The sequence below is a fragment of the Mesoplodon densirostris genome, chromosome 4, assembly GCF_025265405.1.
Source record: "Mesoplodon densirostris isolate mMesDen1 chromosome 4, mMesDen1 primary haplotype, whole genome shotgun sequence".
In the NCBI taxonomy this organism is placed as follows: Eukaryota; Metazoa; Chordata; class Mammalia; order Artiodactyla; family Ziphiidae; genus Mesoplodon; species Mesoplodon densirostris.
This window is the reverse complement of record NC_082664.1, coordinates 78488431-78504817: the sequence shown is the minus strand read 5'-3', so window position 1 is coordinate 78504817 and position 16387 is coordinate 78488431. Positions and strand designations below refer to the sequence as shown.

Here is a 16387-nt window from a genome sequence, read left to right as displayed (position 1 = left end):
CTTCTCCCTTTATAAAAATTACAATTGAAAGCAAATTTCTAAGGAAACAATTTTTCAGTTCTACTACTAAGACAAGGCGCTTCCAGAAAAAGGTGATATATCACGTATTCTATTTTCTATCAACTTTAACTTCATTTCCCCTCCTATTATCAAAAGAACAATTAAAATTATAACAATAAAAAAACTTCAGGAAATTGATTGCCATTCATAACATTATCATTAAGAATTCTACACGGTAAAATTATACACAGTGGTAACACACTTGCTTGATACATCATTATGCTTCCTCTCATGAAGGTATTTCAAGAATTTTATAAGAAAGTCCAAGACATAAATATAAATATTGTATTTTTTTAAACCAAAGAAAGTTTTATATTTCTGGCTAATACCCATTTATATGATAGCAGTATGCCCAATACAAGGGTGGAAATATTTCCTAACAGTGATTTTTTTCCTGCAGTTATATTTTAACTACCAAAACTATTTTGGAGTTTAAATATTAAAATCCAAAATAACAATGTACGTTTTCCTTTGAGACGAGCAAATCAATAAAGAACGATGTCAAATTTATACTGTGATTTGAGCAATTTAACTTTCCCAAAAAAGCACGACATTAGCAAAAGCCAAGTAAAAATACCTCCAAACTGGTTATGTTCCTCACCCCTTGCTTCCTGAGTAGCACTGTCTTTTCAGTTGCCTTTTTAACCTGGGTTCTTAACCTTTTTTCAAATATTATCCTCTAATTGGAGCTAGGTCATTAAACACCTACTACCACATTATTTCTGTGGCTGTATCTGAAACACATTCAATGACTAATTCCTGTATTCCTTGCCAAAGTCATATTCATATCCAGAGGACCTTAAGCGTTTATAAATAAGAAATTGACTTTAGACGTTATTAGAGTAGTACTGAATTGGACATTTGAAAGAATTCATTTATGAATGTATAATACTATTACATTATGTCTAATTTTTAATTAAGCTTAAATATAGATTACCTTGGCTATGTTTCCAGTATATCCTGGAACCAAAGTAAGATGGTTTTCCTGTTCCCACAATCCACTTAATTGTTGTTTTAAAATTTGAATATTTCTAGGAGAAAAAAAGAAGAAAAAATGCAAATATAGTAAGATATGGACTTTGGTAGTAAATACACTTAATGAAAACAGCTTTAAGTTTTTCAAGTATTTTTCAGGATACAATTATACCATTTGAAGTCAAGCAACTCTTTAAACTAGTACATGTCAATCATGGAAATTAAAAGTTACTTAGTTGTTAAAGAAAGTAAGAAAACAACAGGCATTTGGAACATTCAGACAACCGAGTATGAAGTGGGAAAGTGGGAAAATTCTGAGAGCCTAGAAAGCAAATTATGGATTTAAAGGAAACTGTTGCGAGGTTTTTTTTTTTTTGTAGCTTCATGATAATCTGGCTCATTTGGTAGAATACTCACACATTTTCACATCAAGGCAATACTCAAATTATGATTATAATACAGTTTTTAGAAGTGTAATCATCCACACTGGACTCTCATATTAATGTCTGGGAGCCAAAAGACCCCGCAGGATGCCTCCATTCCTGTGCCTCAATCTTATTCCACTAAAAGCCATCTTTTTTTCTCTCTCTCACTCCTTTCTAACGGATATAAGGGTTAAACCACTGCTGTGCTTTTGCCTCCCAAAATGAAGGGTAGGATTCTGCCAGAACAATATATACAGGGGGTTACTGGGCTCTGGAATTCAACTTTTCACATATGAACAGTATCCCAATTTAATACTTCTCTGAAAATGAAGAGAATAAGTATTATATACTGATAATCATGAAATAAAATTCTCACCTAGCTTAATCAGGCTGCTTTTCCTGAAAAAAAACTTTATTAGTATGAGTTTAAAGGTATACTCACCCATCATTTATAATTTCTGTTTTGGATGATAGTTCTGACCACCACCTTTTTATGACTGCTTGAAGCCAGTTTAAACCAACTATTATATATCTGAAATGACATTTCATTACAAAATTCAAGTGTTTTCATCCAAGAAGCCTTTAGAAAAGATGACACTCTACCCCCCTCAAAAAACACATACAACACTTATCTTTCCCTTTTAAAAAATTTATTTCACTACTTTCACAAAACTACACTTTATGTAACATGTTTATAGACAGTTTTAATTGTTCTCTAGTCATTCCATATTCTTTTCCTAATTGGACTATAAGCTCCTGGAAAACAGAAACCATGTATGTCTCATGGAGCTCAGCCTACCACTATGCACTTATAAGGCACAAAATCAAGGATGTTGAAAGAGAAAAAAGAATTGAGATTCAGATTAGCACTTACTCTTCAAATTTGCTTTTAAGTAGTGACTTTACTAGAGGCAACAAGTCTACACAGCAGCCAAGTGAGATGTATTGTTTTTCCTCCTGTAAACTAAAGTAAATAAATACTAAGTTATAACATTATGAACAGGTCATAATTTGTCCTTCTTTAAATGTACTTTTTTTCTGAAAAATATTCTTTATACCTATTGGTGAGCACAGGAAGGCAATCCACCACAACTCCAAGGTCTTCTATCCTGTGGGAACAAAATTGCTTAGATAGCTGATTTCCTTATTTATTTTCGTATTATAACCTTCACACTGCTTTTGAGAAATTTACTCATTCAACAAATGATCTGAGTGTCTATGATGAGTCAGTTGTTAGGGATACAGCAGTGAACAAAGAAATAGGGCTTGTATTTCAATATGTGTGTGAGTGTGGGAGGAGGTGGAGAAGGCAAGGACAGACAATAAACAAGTGAAATATATAAAGCATTGTTAGTGGTGGTAAGGGCTATGGAGAAAAATAAAATGGGAAAGAAGGATAGGGAGTGAAGAAATACGTATTTTTAAATAAGGTAGTCAAGGAAGGCCTCACCAAGGTAACATTTGAGGAGACTTAAATACAGTGAGGAAGGTAATGGTTAAAATTTTCACTCAAAGGGGATTTTTAAAAGGTTGGTTTTCCCATAATGGTATCTCTTAGTTTTATAGATAAGAATCTTAATCAGAGAAGGTAACAGCTTTGTTCAATCTGATAAAACAGATGGTTTTCTGTATTTTGGTTACTCTTAGACTGAAGATAAATGTAATTTAAACCATACTGCTACTACTGAAGCTAAACATAGGAAGTTCAAAATTTTAGCCAGTATAACATAAAAAAGAAGAGGCACTTCTACGTAATACATTGGAAATTACTTTTACTGAACAAAACCATAAAGGGTCACACTTACCTCACCAAATAAGCTACAAGTTCACTTATACTTCTCCTTCTCCAGAAAGTTAAAGCTACATTCAATCTCAAATTCCTGCTGAACAAAACCTGTGCCATTGTTTCATGGTCCTGAGAAACCTGAAAGGCAGGAATCTAATTTGTTAAAAAGCACATTGAGATATGACATGAAACCATTTTTTTTCAATTAAATTATTCTGGTAGACGTATTTTAAAATTAGGCAAAGATGACTCCCTTTTACTGGCCCACAAAAAGGAATATTGCAGTGAACACAGTAAACAAATGATTTGAATAAATTTAGGACCTGTTTATTTTTTATCAATACTTTTTCTTATTTGCTACCATTTTCCTTTTAAACCTCAATAGTTCATAGAATAAATTATTTTTACTCACCTACAAACCTAGGATTTAATTTATAAGGTGTATTAAATAAAAAGGTAAACATATAGGCTAGTCATTACCAACTGAATAGCATGAGTAGGGAACCACAGAAATTGAGTTTTGTGACAAGTATTTAAATTCAATCATTTTTTTCTGTATAATTAAGGTAATATATTCCTATTGTAAAAAGTTCAAGTAGCACAAAACTTTATAAAATAAAAAGTGAATATTCTCTACTTGCCCACAAAAACAACTAACATTCCTCAGGAGTAATCACAGTTAACAGACTGGTAAGTATCTTTCAAACCACTTTCTAGACAAAGACAAATTAGGTAGATATAAAATTAAAATATTCTAATATCTATATTTTTGAAAACCTTGTTTTTTCACACACATTATGAAGATTTTTCAATGTCAAAACATAGATCAGCCTCATTTTTATTTTTTTTATTTTTTATTTATTTATTTATTTTTTATTTTTATTTTTTGCGGTATGCGGGCCCCTCACTGTTGTGGCCTCCCCCGTTGCGGAGCACAGGCTCCGGACGCGCAGGCTCCGGACGCGCAGGCTCAGCGGCCATGGCTCACGGGCCCAGCCGCTCCGCGGCATATGGGATCCTCCCAGACCGGGGCACGAACCCGTATCCCCTGCATCGGCAGGCGGACTCTCAACCACTTGCGCCACCAGGGAGGCCCCAGCCTCATTTTTAAAAAACAATTGCATATTCTCCAGTCTTTATGTACCATAATTTTAGATTGATTCTGGTTTTTCTCTATTAAAACTGTGCATCAATGAACATCCTTATGTATATAAATACGTGCACTTGTACAAAACCTTCTGTAGGATTCATTTTAGAACTGGAACAGCTAGATCCAATTTTTTTCAATAACAGATTAAGATATAATTCACATACCCATTTTGAATGTACAATTCAGTAATTTTTAGTATATACATTCACAGAGTTTTGCAAGCACCACCATAATGAATTTTAGAACCTTTTCGTCACTCCCAAAAGAAACCCTGGACTCCATTCTCCCCTCTCTCCAGCTCCTCACAACGATTAATCTACTTTCTGTCCCTGTGACTTTACCTAATTTGGATGGTTCACATAAATTGAATCATACAATATGTGGCCTTTTTTTTGTGTGTGGCTTCTTTCACATAGCATGATGTGTGAAAGATCAAGATTTACATACAGTGTAGCATACATTGGTGTTTTACTCCTTTTTAATGATCAAATAATATTCTATTGTATAGAATATGACACTTTAGTTACCCATAGTCCGTTGACGGACATCTGAATTGTTTCCACTTTTGGCTATTATAAAATGTTATAAGCATCTGTTCATAAATATCTGTGTGGACTTATGTTTTCAATTCTCTGGGTATATACCTAGAAGTGCAACTGTCGGGTAAAAAGGTTATGTATATTTGAACTTTGAAAAAATAATATAGCATCACTTTTAAATTTAGGTTTTTAGAGCAGGCACTAGTCAATCAGGAAAAAACATCTGAAACAACAAAAGAACAATCAATAAACCCATTAGTTAAGTGTGAGGTTAATGCAGGTTTGTGAAAAGTAGGGAAATGGGAGCAAGGTTAAAGGAAGCCCTTGAAAAAATGCCACACTGCGGCACTAATACAAATGTGAAAATGCAGCTTTAAGGCATTTTCACTGAGAATGTTTATTCCCTCAGTTCAACTGAAGAACCAACCTAGGTCCCAATCTAGGCCAGATTTCTGGACTATATAGTCACATCTTCTTTTCCTTCAGGGTATGTAGTTTCTTTGATTTTCTGATCTGTGTCGGCCTCATCACTTCTATAATTACATGAAAGTAGGGGTAGTGTCTGTTTTTCACCCACCAATCCATTTCTCAGAGCCTGCAGAATGCACTGCACAGCAGGGAGCCATCAATACATATTTGTGAATGACTTAGTATGACAGTGATCCTCTGTAACACTAAGGTTTAGGTACCTGTAGGTATCCTATTCTCCAGGGCTCATAAAATTCACTATTGAATTCTCCTTGCTCCCTCTTTTCTCACAGATACCATACACACTTCCTTCATCTCTCCTAGCATTACTAACTTTCTATTACTCCAGGATCTTTTCTTTTGGCCTCCCTGAGCAGCTTTCGGGATCTTAGTTCCCTGACCAGGGATCAAACCTAGTCCCACGTCAGTAAAAGCGCCAAGTCCTAACCACTGGACCACCAGGGAACTCCCCCAGGATCTTATTTACACAGGAACACTTCCACTGGCAAATGGAATCTTTGCATCATTTCATTATGGTTTTAGTTAATAACACTTTGTTTTCTACCTTTCTTTTGTATTATTTACTTGTAATTATTATCCTGCATATGATGCTCATTTTCATTCATCCACATACTTATGACCATTTAAATATAAAGATTATTTTATTGCTTGTATGCCACAGAAAATGCTCTTTTCAAACTGTCATGCCAGATAGAAACAATATTAAGTTTACCAAGTCATAGTTAAAGAAATTAAGGTAAATTTAAGCAATGTAATGTTATGTATCCATTAATTATATAATATCTTTTTATGGTGATAGATGGTAACTAGACTTATTGTGGTGATCATTTTGAAAGGTACAGAAATATCAAATCACTACACTGTGCACCAGGAACTAACATAGTGTTGTAGGTCTATTATACATCAAAACAAACAAATAAACAAACTCACAAAAAAAGAGATCAGATTTGTGGTTACCAGAGGTGGGGTGTGGCTGAGGGGAAATTGGAGGAAGACAGTCAAAAGGTACAAACTTCTAGCTATAAGATAAATAAGCACTAGGGATGTAATGTACAACTTGGTAAATATAATTAACACTGCTGTATTTTATATATAAAAGCTGTTAAGAGAGTAAATCCTAAGAGTTCTCATCACAAGGAAAAAATTTTTTTTCCATTTTTAAAATTTTGTATCTATATATGATGGATGTTCACTAACCAATGTGGTAATCATTTCATGATGTAGTTAAGTCAAATCATTATGTGTATCCCTTAAACTTTTAAAATGCTGTATGTCAATTATATCTCAATAAAACTGGAAGGGAAAAATTGTAGAAGTGTTATTTAATTACATGGAAAAATATTCAAATTTATTAAACACAAAAATCAAATTATTAAACACAAAAATCTAATTATCAAACAATATAATATGGAGAAAAAAGACATCAAAATTTTAATACTGTTATTTACAAATGTTGAAATTACAGATAAGTTTTTCCTTTGGATTTATTTTCTATAACATATACAAAAAACATGTAATAATTATTATTGTAAACTCGTCGTGTTTATAAATTTTAACAAACCATTCTTTCAAATAACCATTAAAAAATGGTTTTCCTGAGGTATAATTTACATACCATAAAACTCACACATATTTAAAATATGTAATTCAATGATTTTTAATAAATTTATGGAGCTGTACAACCATCATCACAGTCCAGTTTTAGAACATTTCTATCACCCAAAACAATTCCCGTGAACCTGTTCAAACAACTAACTTTGCCTGAGCCAGAAGAACAGCAAAACTAAGCAGGTTTGCCTTAAAAAACTTTCCAATGGCAATTTTGAGAGCCCAGCAAAATGTGCTTGGATAACTGGCTTTCATGGTCCACTTGTTAGGCAAGATTTCTTCTTTTCCTTTTCTTTAAGTATCTACTGGCCAACTTTCCATTCTGGATATTTACAGCAGCTTGTTAATCATTTCATTCCATCTCAGATATCACTAACTTGGAAAAATGGAATAAACAACTGATTCAAATTTAGTTAATCTAGAAAATTGTCTCAGGGACTTACAGTCTCTCAAATAGTCTGAATTCAATCAGCAGTGAACTATTTTGCTAGTAGACTATGGCAAAGGAAAAAGCCAGTATTAAAACAGGAATAAAGTTAAGCTTATATAAATGACTTACCTCAGAAAAAAACCCACTATATTTTGATGATGGGCTTTCTGTCTGTGAAGAACCAGAATCACTGGGGCTAACCAGATATGGTCGACTACCCTGCCGCACTTGCTCAGGGAGGCGGCCTGCACAAGCCAGCTCATTCTCTTTATTTGCCATGTCACAGCCCCCACTGTTGGGGGACTGCTTTTTTCTGCAGCAAGGATTTTGAAAAGGATGATGAACTTTCTTTCTGTGATAGATCACCTTACGTAGTTTATCTGGGCTTTTCACAGCTTGTCCAACTGTTCTGTAAAAAGAATTGATTTTCTTAAATGAAAAAGAACCATATGAAAACCTTTAAAAGTTTTTAAAGAGAAAGATTTAGTAGGCCACATTTTGTGATCACAATCCACTAAAATTAGAAGTAAGCAGAATAATTTTTTAAAATCTTAACTCTTAGATTGAAGAGGAAAATAAAAGGGAAATTACAATCCATCTGGAAAACAATGAAAAGGATGGTACTTTATACCAAAAGGGGGAAAAAAAAAAAAGAAGAGGCATAATAACTAGATACTTTTAAAATGAAATATTACGGGGCATTCAGGGAGTATGAAAAATTTAACAATTTCTAGTCACCTAATCTTTTTCTAACAAAGTGACACAATAAGTGAGCAAGTTTGAATATTTTAATTTGAATCAGGCAAGTCTGAATATATATTTTAATATAAAATAAAAGAGAACACTTATTTCGATTAAGTTGAAGTACATTTAATTTGTTTGAATAAGATAAAATACTATTGACAACATCTCATGGTTTAGTATAGTGGTTCTCAAATGTTTTGACCTCAGGATGCTTTGCACTCTTAAAAATTATTGAGGTCTCAAAAGAATTTTTTTATGTGGGCAATATTTACTGATATTTGATGAATCAGAAACTAAAACAGAAAATTTGTTAATTAATTTTAAAGATGATAAACTCGGGGGAATTCCCTGGCGGTCCAGTGGTTAGGACTCCACACTTCCACTGCTGAGGGCGTGGGTTCAATCCCTGGTTGGGGAGCTAAGATCCCACAAGTCTCACAGCACAGCCAAAAAAAGAAAAAGAAAAAGATAAACTCATTACATACTACATAGAATATTTTCTTAAAAATCCTTTATTTTCCAAAACAAACGAACAAAAAATATAGTGAGAAGAATGGCACTGTTTTGCATTTGTGCAAAATCTCTAATATCTGGTTTAACAGAAGACAGCTGGATCCTCATATCTGCTTCTGCATTCCATATATTGTGATATCAAATATCATGCAGCTGCTGGAAAACTCTACTGTACACTTGTAAGAGAGTGGAAATGAAGAAGGTAAATAATGTCTTAGTATTGTTATGAAGATAGTTTTGACCTCACAAACTCCTTGAAAGGCCTTTGGGACCTCCAGGGTCCACAGATCACACACTTTGAGAACGAGTGGTTTAGTAGAAAGCGCCTTTGGAGTTCGGCAGATCTGAGAGTAAATGCCATTTTTACCACCTTCTGGATGTACAATCCTAAAGAAATAACAAATCTTTAGTTTTACTCATCAACTGTTTGGGGTAATGATACCTATCTAATATTGATATGTTTAGCACAGTACCTGGCACAAAGGAGTTGTTTGACAATAAATTAATATTGTTATACTAAAAGACAATACTTCCCTGCTCCATTTTCACTCTTACCCAGCTTTCAATATTTGCTGTTTCCCACAAACTTTAAAGAAGCTCTTACCTAGTTATGTAAGCAGCCAACTGTTTTGGAGACTTCTTAACCTGAAAAATAAAAGTAGATAGTTGCAGCATATTTAAGTTCCTTAACAAAGCTATGTAAACTTTGTGATTAATGTCAACAAGTCTGAAATTGAACTATTAAATTTTTCAGATTAAAGCTTTTACTGTACTGATGCTGTACTCTCAATCATTAGTTACAACAACATTGTATGTAGGTATTTTTAACAACGCCACATACCCATCTGGTTAGTTCACGCTACTAGTCACATATTATATATACAGAGTGCTAAATAAATGAGTTGAATTTTAATATGATTTTAAGAAATTATATCAGTGCTATGAGCCTTGCAATGGTGAACAAAAAGCATCTCTGTGATTCCTCTAAAATTAAACTAAAATAGTCAAATTATACTATATCAAAACAATATACTGCCAAAAAGTTTTCAGAGCTTTTGGAATACAGATTTCAATTATTTGATTAATTCTACTTAATTTTGGCAGATTGAGCAGAACTGTCACCCTCCCATTGTTTAAACACTTTAACCAGAAGTATCCATAGACTTAGCAGTTTAAATTGTGTCAAACTGAATGACTGTGTCTCCCCCAAATTCCTCTGTTGAAATCCTAACCCCCAGAGTGATGGTATTAGGAAGTAAGGCTTTTGGGAGGTGATTAGGTCATAAAAGTAAAACTCCATGAATAAGATTAGTGTCCTTATAACAGAGAGCCCAGAGAATTCTCTCTCTCCCCTTCTATCATGTGAGGAAGTAGAGAAAAGCTATCTATGAACCAGGAAGTGGGCCCTCACTGGATACCAACTCTGCTAGGGCCTTGATCTTGGACTTCTCAGCCTCCAAAACTGTGAGAAATAAATTTCTGTTGTTTATGAGCCACACAGTCTATGGTATTGTTTGTGTAGCAGCCCAAACAGACTGAGATACTGTCTTACCCATTCCTAGAAACCATGGACTGACTTACCTCCTTCATGTTCTTATTAGTGAAATTAGAGATCCTTTTTCTAGGAACATCAATGAAATGATCTTCAATATTATTACAAAAGTTGCGTTTTTTAACATTGTGGGTTTCAGATGCCATAATCTCTTAAAAACCTAGACAAAAAATAAAAATAATAAATGGAAAATACAAAAAGCAAACGAGCCTGATCCTTTCCTTAACACACATAAAAATACAACAGCTCTACGCTATGTATAAGAGGCTTACAAGTAAAGCAAAAGATATGTGGGTATACCTCATTTTATTGTACTTCACAGATATTGTGATTTTTTGTTTTTTTTTAACAAATTGAAAGTTTGTGGCAACTCTGCATCAAGCAAGTCTATTGGCACCATTTTTCCAACAGCATTTGTTCACTTCATGTCTGTGTCACATTTTGGTAATTCTCACAATATTTCAAACTTCTCCATTATTATATTTGTTATAACGATTTGTGATCAGGGATCTTTGATCTTACTACTGTAGCTGTTTTTGAGCACCATGAACCTTGTCCACCTAAGATGGTGAACTTAATTGATAAATGTGTGTGTTCTGACTGCTCCACTGACTGGCTATTCCCTGCTCTCTCCCTCTCCTCGCATCTCCCTATTCCCTAAGACACAGCAATATTGAAATTAGGTCAGTGAATAACCCTACCATGGCCTCTAAGTGTTCAAGTGAAAGGAACAGTGGTAAGTCTCTCCTTTTAAGTCAAAAGCTAGAAATGATTAAGTGTAGTGAGGAAGGCATGTCAAAAGTGAGAAGGCTGAAAGCTAGGCCTCTTGCACCAGTTAGGCAAGATGTGAATGCAAAGGAAAAGTTCTTGAAGGAAATTAAAAGTGCCATTCCAGTGAACACACGAATGGTAAAGCGAAAAAGCCTCACTGTCGACATGGTGAAAGTTTTAGTGATCTGGATAGAAGATCAAACTAGCCACAACATTCCCTTAAGCCAAAACCTATTCCAGAGCAAGGCCCTCTCTTTAATAAAGGTTGAGAGAGGTAAGGAAGCTGCAGAAGAAAAGTTTGAAGCTAACAGAGGTTAACTCATGAGGTTTAAGGAAAGAAGCTATCTCTATAACATAAAAGTACAAAGTGAAGCAGCATGTGCTGATGTAGAAGCTGTAGCAAGTTATCCAGAAGATCTAGCTAAGATAATGAATGAAGGTGGCTACACTGAACAACAGATTTTCAGTGGAGATGAAACAGCCTTCTGTTGGAAGAAGATGCCATCTGGGACTTTCATAGCTAAGAGAGAAGTCAAAGCTTGGCTTCAAAGGACAGTCTGACTCTCTTCTTAGGGGCCAATGTGGCTGATGACTTTAAGTTGAAGCCAGTGATCATTTACCATTCCCCAAATCCTAGGGCCCTTAAGAACTATGCTAAATCAACTCTACTTGAACTCTATAAATGAAACAACAAAGCCTGGATGAAAGCATATGTGTTTACAATATGGTTTACTGAAGATTTTAAGCCCACTGTTGAGACCTACTGCTCAGAAAAAAAGATTCCTTGCAAAATATTACTGCTCATTCACAATGCACCTGGTCACCCAAGAGCTCCGATGAAGATGTACAATGAGATTCATATTGTTTTTATGCCTGCTAACAGAGCATCCATTCTTCAGCCCATGGAGCAAGGAATAATTTTGACTTTCAAGTCTTATTACTACGAAATATATTTTGTAAGGCTATAGCAGAGTAAACTGAAAAACTTCTGGAACAGATTCAACATTCTAGGTGTCATTACAAACATTTGTGACTCATGGGAAAAGGTCAAAATATCAACATTAACAGGATTTTGGAAGAGTTGATTCCAACCCTAATGGATGACTTTGAGGGGTTCAAGACTTCAGTGGAGGAAGTAACTACAGATGTGGTAGAAATAGCAAGAGGACTGGAATTACAAGTGGAACTGGAAGATGTAACTGAATTGCTGCAGTTTCATGATAAAACTGTAACAGATGAGGAGCTGCCTTTTCTGGATGAGCAAAGAAGATGGATTCTTGAGAAAGAATCTACTCCTGGTGAAGACGCTGTGAAAACTGTTGAAATGATGGAAAAGAATTTATATAGAATATTGCCAAACTCAGTTGATAAAGCAGCAGCAGGGGTTGAGAGGATTGACTCCAATTTTGAAAGAAGTTCTGCAGTGGGTAAAGTGCTATCAAACAACACTGCACGCTACAGAGAAATCATTTGTGAAAGGAAGAGTCAATTGATGCAGCAAACTTCACTGCTGTCTTATTTTAAGAAACTGCCATAGCCACCCCAACTTCAGCAACCACCACGCTGATGAGTTAGCAGCCATCAACACTGAGGCAAGACCTTCCACCAGCAAAAAGATTACGACTTGTTGAAGGCTCAGATGATGGCTAGCAATTTTTAGCAATAAAGTATTTTTAAATTAAGGTATGTACATTTTTTTAAACATAATGCTACTGCACACCTAATAAACTACATATAATATAGTATAAACATAACTTTTATATGCAATGGGAAACCAAAAAATTTGTGTGACTTGCTTTCTTATGGTGGTCTGAAACCAAACCTGCAATATCTCTGAGGTATGAATGTAGTTCTAAGTTATACATTTTTTAAAAGCCCTAAACATAGAGGAAGCACAAGGCAGGGGATTCCAGTAAACTTCTTTCTCATTCCTAAGTTCTCATTCCTAAGTTGCAACCAGTTACAATAACATGGCATGTACTTTTTGCCAACACAACATGTCAATCTCCCCATTTTCCATATCACTAGCCATATATTATTAAAGTTTATGAAATCAGGTCTAATAGTAGTGGTATCTTGAGATTCGAATGCACTGAAGCCTAAAATTTTGGAAGCAAATCACTGGGTCATATACAACCATAAGCAGCCAGGGAAAGCAAAATCAGACTATATATATCTGACTTGTTTTATGCCCAACCTTTAAATTTTTCTTTCATTCGTGCAGCTAGCTCTCCAAAGCTTTCTTCCATCTTTGAAAAATATAACCCACATTCTTTTGCTCCTCCAATTATATCCAAAGGGCAGAAAATAAATGCTGTGACTTCATTTATGTAACAGAGGATATCAGTGACTTTCCCACTTGCACTCAGGTTTCACATAGCAAATTTATTTCAGGTCATGCCCTGAAACCCAAGTTTCTCCCTCATTCTTGTTTTAAACATTTATTGAGCATTCATTATATGCCAGGCCCTGGAGTTAATGTAGATGATGGACAGAGATACTGTTCTAAAGAATCATTTAGGAAGCTTTTTGAAAATACATCTTTCTGGGCCCTAATTTCAGACTATAACTCAGCAGGTATCAGGAAAAAAGCCCAAAGCAATTATATTTTTAAAAAGCCCCACAGGTATTTCTATCATTTAAAAAATTTTTTTACTGAAGTACAGTTGATTTACCATGTGGTGGCAATCTCTGCTGTGCAGCAAACTGACTCAGTTACACACATAGAGACACATTATTTTTTAATATTCTTTTCCATTATGGTTTATCACAGGATATTGAGTATAGTTCCCTGTGCTACACATTAGGACCTTGTGGTTTATCCATTCCAAATGTAATAGTTTGTATCTACCAACCCCAAACTCCCAGTCCATCCCTCTCCCTCCCCGCCCCTCCCCACAGGTTTTTCTGATACACGTTCTTAGTAAAAAAAAAAAAAATTCTGTCTTAGAGAATTTTCCAAAAATATACACGAACACAGGAAATTCTGCAATCAATTTCAGGGTATTTTACGATTTCGCGGCTAATTCAGGGACAGTCCATCCACTTGTGCCCCCAGGTTACGAAACCTCTAGGATGAGACTTTTAAAAAAGTAAATAAATAATTGCAGTAATACAATAAGCACTCTGACAGAGGGGTACCCATGCAAGTCAGCAAATCTCCACTGAGGAAAAGTCTTCTAGGGCAAATAGCACATTGAGAAAATAGCATGTGTAGAACTGAATGGCATGAAGCAACATGATTTGTTTGGCAATCTGTTAGGTAGATGCATGTGACTAGAGCTTAGGCTGGGGGTGTGCTGCAGCAGAGTGAGAAATGAGGCTGGAGAGATAGGCAGAAGCTAGATCATAAAGGGTCTTGTCCACAAGGTAAGCTTTTTTGTTTGTTTGTTTTGTCTTTGAAAGAAAGGGAGACTTTTAGTTAAAGATAATGGACTAAACACATGCAATTACTTTTACCTTTCCCTGAAACCCTATTACAATGATAGTAAAGAAGATTTTAAAGGCATAAACCCCATAAGGGCAAAGAATAGAAGATGAGGCAATGGCAACAACATTTTGGAAACTGCAAAGTGTAAGTGATAAATGACTTAGCAGATCTGAGAAAGCTAAATCCTAAAGCATCAGTGAGGAAAGGTGAAAAGCAGAATCCTCCAAAGGTTCAGAAATTGGCAATACTGAGGACCTCAAAAAGTGGGATAAAGGTGGGCTTAAGAACAAGTACAATGAATGAATATCCATTTAAGACACAGTTAAGAGTCCTAGATCCCCTTCCCCGTTTCAGTAAAAAAAACTGGAGTTTTATTGTATGGAAAATCTAAAGCAGAGTCCTTGGGATGGGAAACACCAGGCACAAATGTGGGTGAGAGGAACATATTCTAAACAGGGCGATCAAGTGAAAGTTTACATACTAAATGTTAAGACCTCTAACCTTTCTACCACGTGCCTCACAGAGGCTTGCAGCCAGGCTTAAATACTCCAGGGGAAGAGTACAGAAGATGCTTCTTTGGGAACTCTGATCAGTCCCAGAGGAAAACACACACACACACACACACACACACACACATACACACACACACTCCTAAAAATACTGACATCAGTGATGGTCAAAGTCCCCAAAGAACTTTTTATATCTTGATTATGGTAGTAGTTACCTGTCAGAACTCTAATAGTATGAATTTTTATTTTTTTTGCATGTAAACATCTCAATAAACCCAACTTTCAAAAAATCCTCAGGAGATAAGAACAAATTGCATCCACGAAACACAAATGAAAAAAAACAAGCTGACAAAGACTCTTGGAAATTAAAAATAGGATGTAATAAGATAGCAGAAAAACTCAATAGAAGTTGGAAAAGAAAGTTGAGGGTATCTCCTAGAATGTAGGCTAAAAGAACCTGGATTGGTTTATAGAGACCAATATTCAAATAAACAGAATTTCAGAAAGAGTACAGAAAAAAACAAAGAGGAAAGCAAAGAAATAATTGAAAACTGTTCACGGTTGAAGGACATGAATTCCCAAACTGAAAGGGAACATTGAGGGTCAGCATTGCAGATGAAAATAGACCGACAAGGCACATTGTCACATTTCAGAGCACCAGAGAAGCCACAGAAGGTGAAAACATACAATAAACAAATAAACAAAACCCCCCTAAAACCCAAACCAAGTCACATACAAATGATAAAGGCATAGAACAATGCCTTCAAAATTCTTAGGAAACTTGAAATTTTATATCCAGACTAGTCACCACCTGAGTGCAAGTGTAGGAAAAAAAATCTTCAGAAATTCACAGTTCCAAAAAAAATTCTTCCTGCAGCAATCTGAGAAATAATAAAAATGAGAAATACAAGAAATGGAGAGCCAACAGGAGAAATGAGAAGGGAATTCTCATGATGGTTATAAACAAAGATCCCAGGATGAAGGCTGTGCACCAGGAGTACACGACAACAACTGGAGCGGGTTAACAGACTGAAGGGAGAAGTCGTCACATAAATGAAATTGGTTTATAATACCTGGGGCTCATTAGAGAAGAGATGGAGAGAACTGAGGGAGAGTCACAAGGCAGTGGCACATGTTTCAAGTGGCAAAAGAAAAGAATTGTCAGCCCAGAATCTCCTATGTGGAGGAAATATCCTTCAGGAATGAAGGAGAAACCAAGACATTCTCAAATAAAAGGAAATTAAAGAAGGAATCTTAGAACATCAAGGAGACAAAAAGAAAACCATAAGGTAAATTATGTTTGATGTTTGAAGCAAAAATTATAACACTATCTGATGTGGTTCAAAATATATGGAGAAGAATGTTTAAGACAACTATGCTGTAAGTGGGGAAGGGCAAAGGGATAT

General features: G+C 35.2%; 1 protein-coding gene across 2 annotated transcripts in view; it reads right to left on the bottom strand.

Moving 5' to 3' along the window:
- KATNBL1 (katanin regulatory subunit B1 like 1) overlaps positions 1-16387 on the bottom strand; it is a 73115-nt gene that overhangs the window by 6687 nt on the left and 50041 nt on the right. For both annotated transcript variants that reach the window (XM_060096552.1, XM_060096551.1), the window contains 8 exons: positions 10301-10431; positions 9324-9364; positions 7592-7871; positions 3266-3384; positions 2519-2569; positions 2335-2424; positions 1903-1992; positions 998-1091 (listed from right to left, as the gene is read on the bottom strand). In XM_060096552.1, coding sequence (XP_059952535.1) covers positions 998-1091; positions 1903-1992; positions 2335-2424; positions 2519-2569; positions 3266-3384; positions 7592-7871; positions 9324-9364; positions 10301-10417 — 882 coding nt within the window. In that variant the 5' untranslated portion in view covers positions 10418-10431. The remainder of the gene's footprint in view (positions 1-997; positions 1092-1902; positions 1993-2334; positions 2425-2518; positions 2570-3265; positions 3385-7591; positions 7872-9323; positions 9365-10300; positions 10432-16387) is intronic.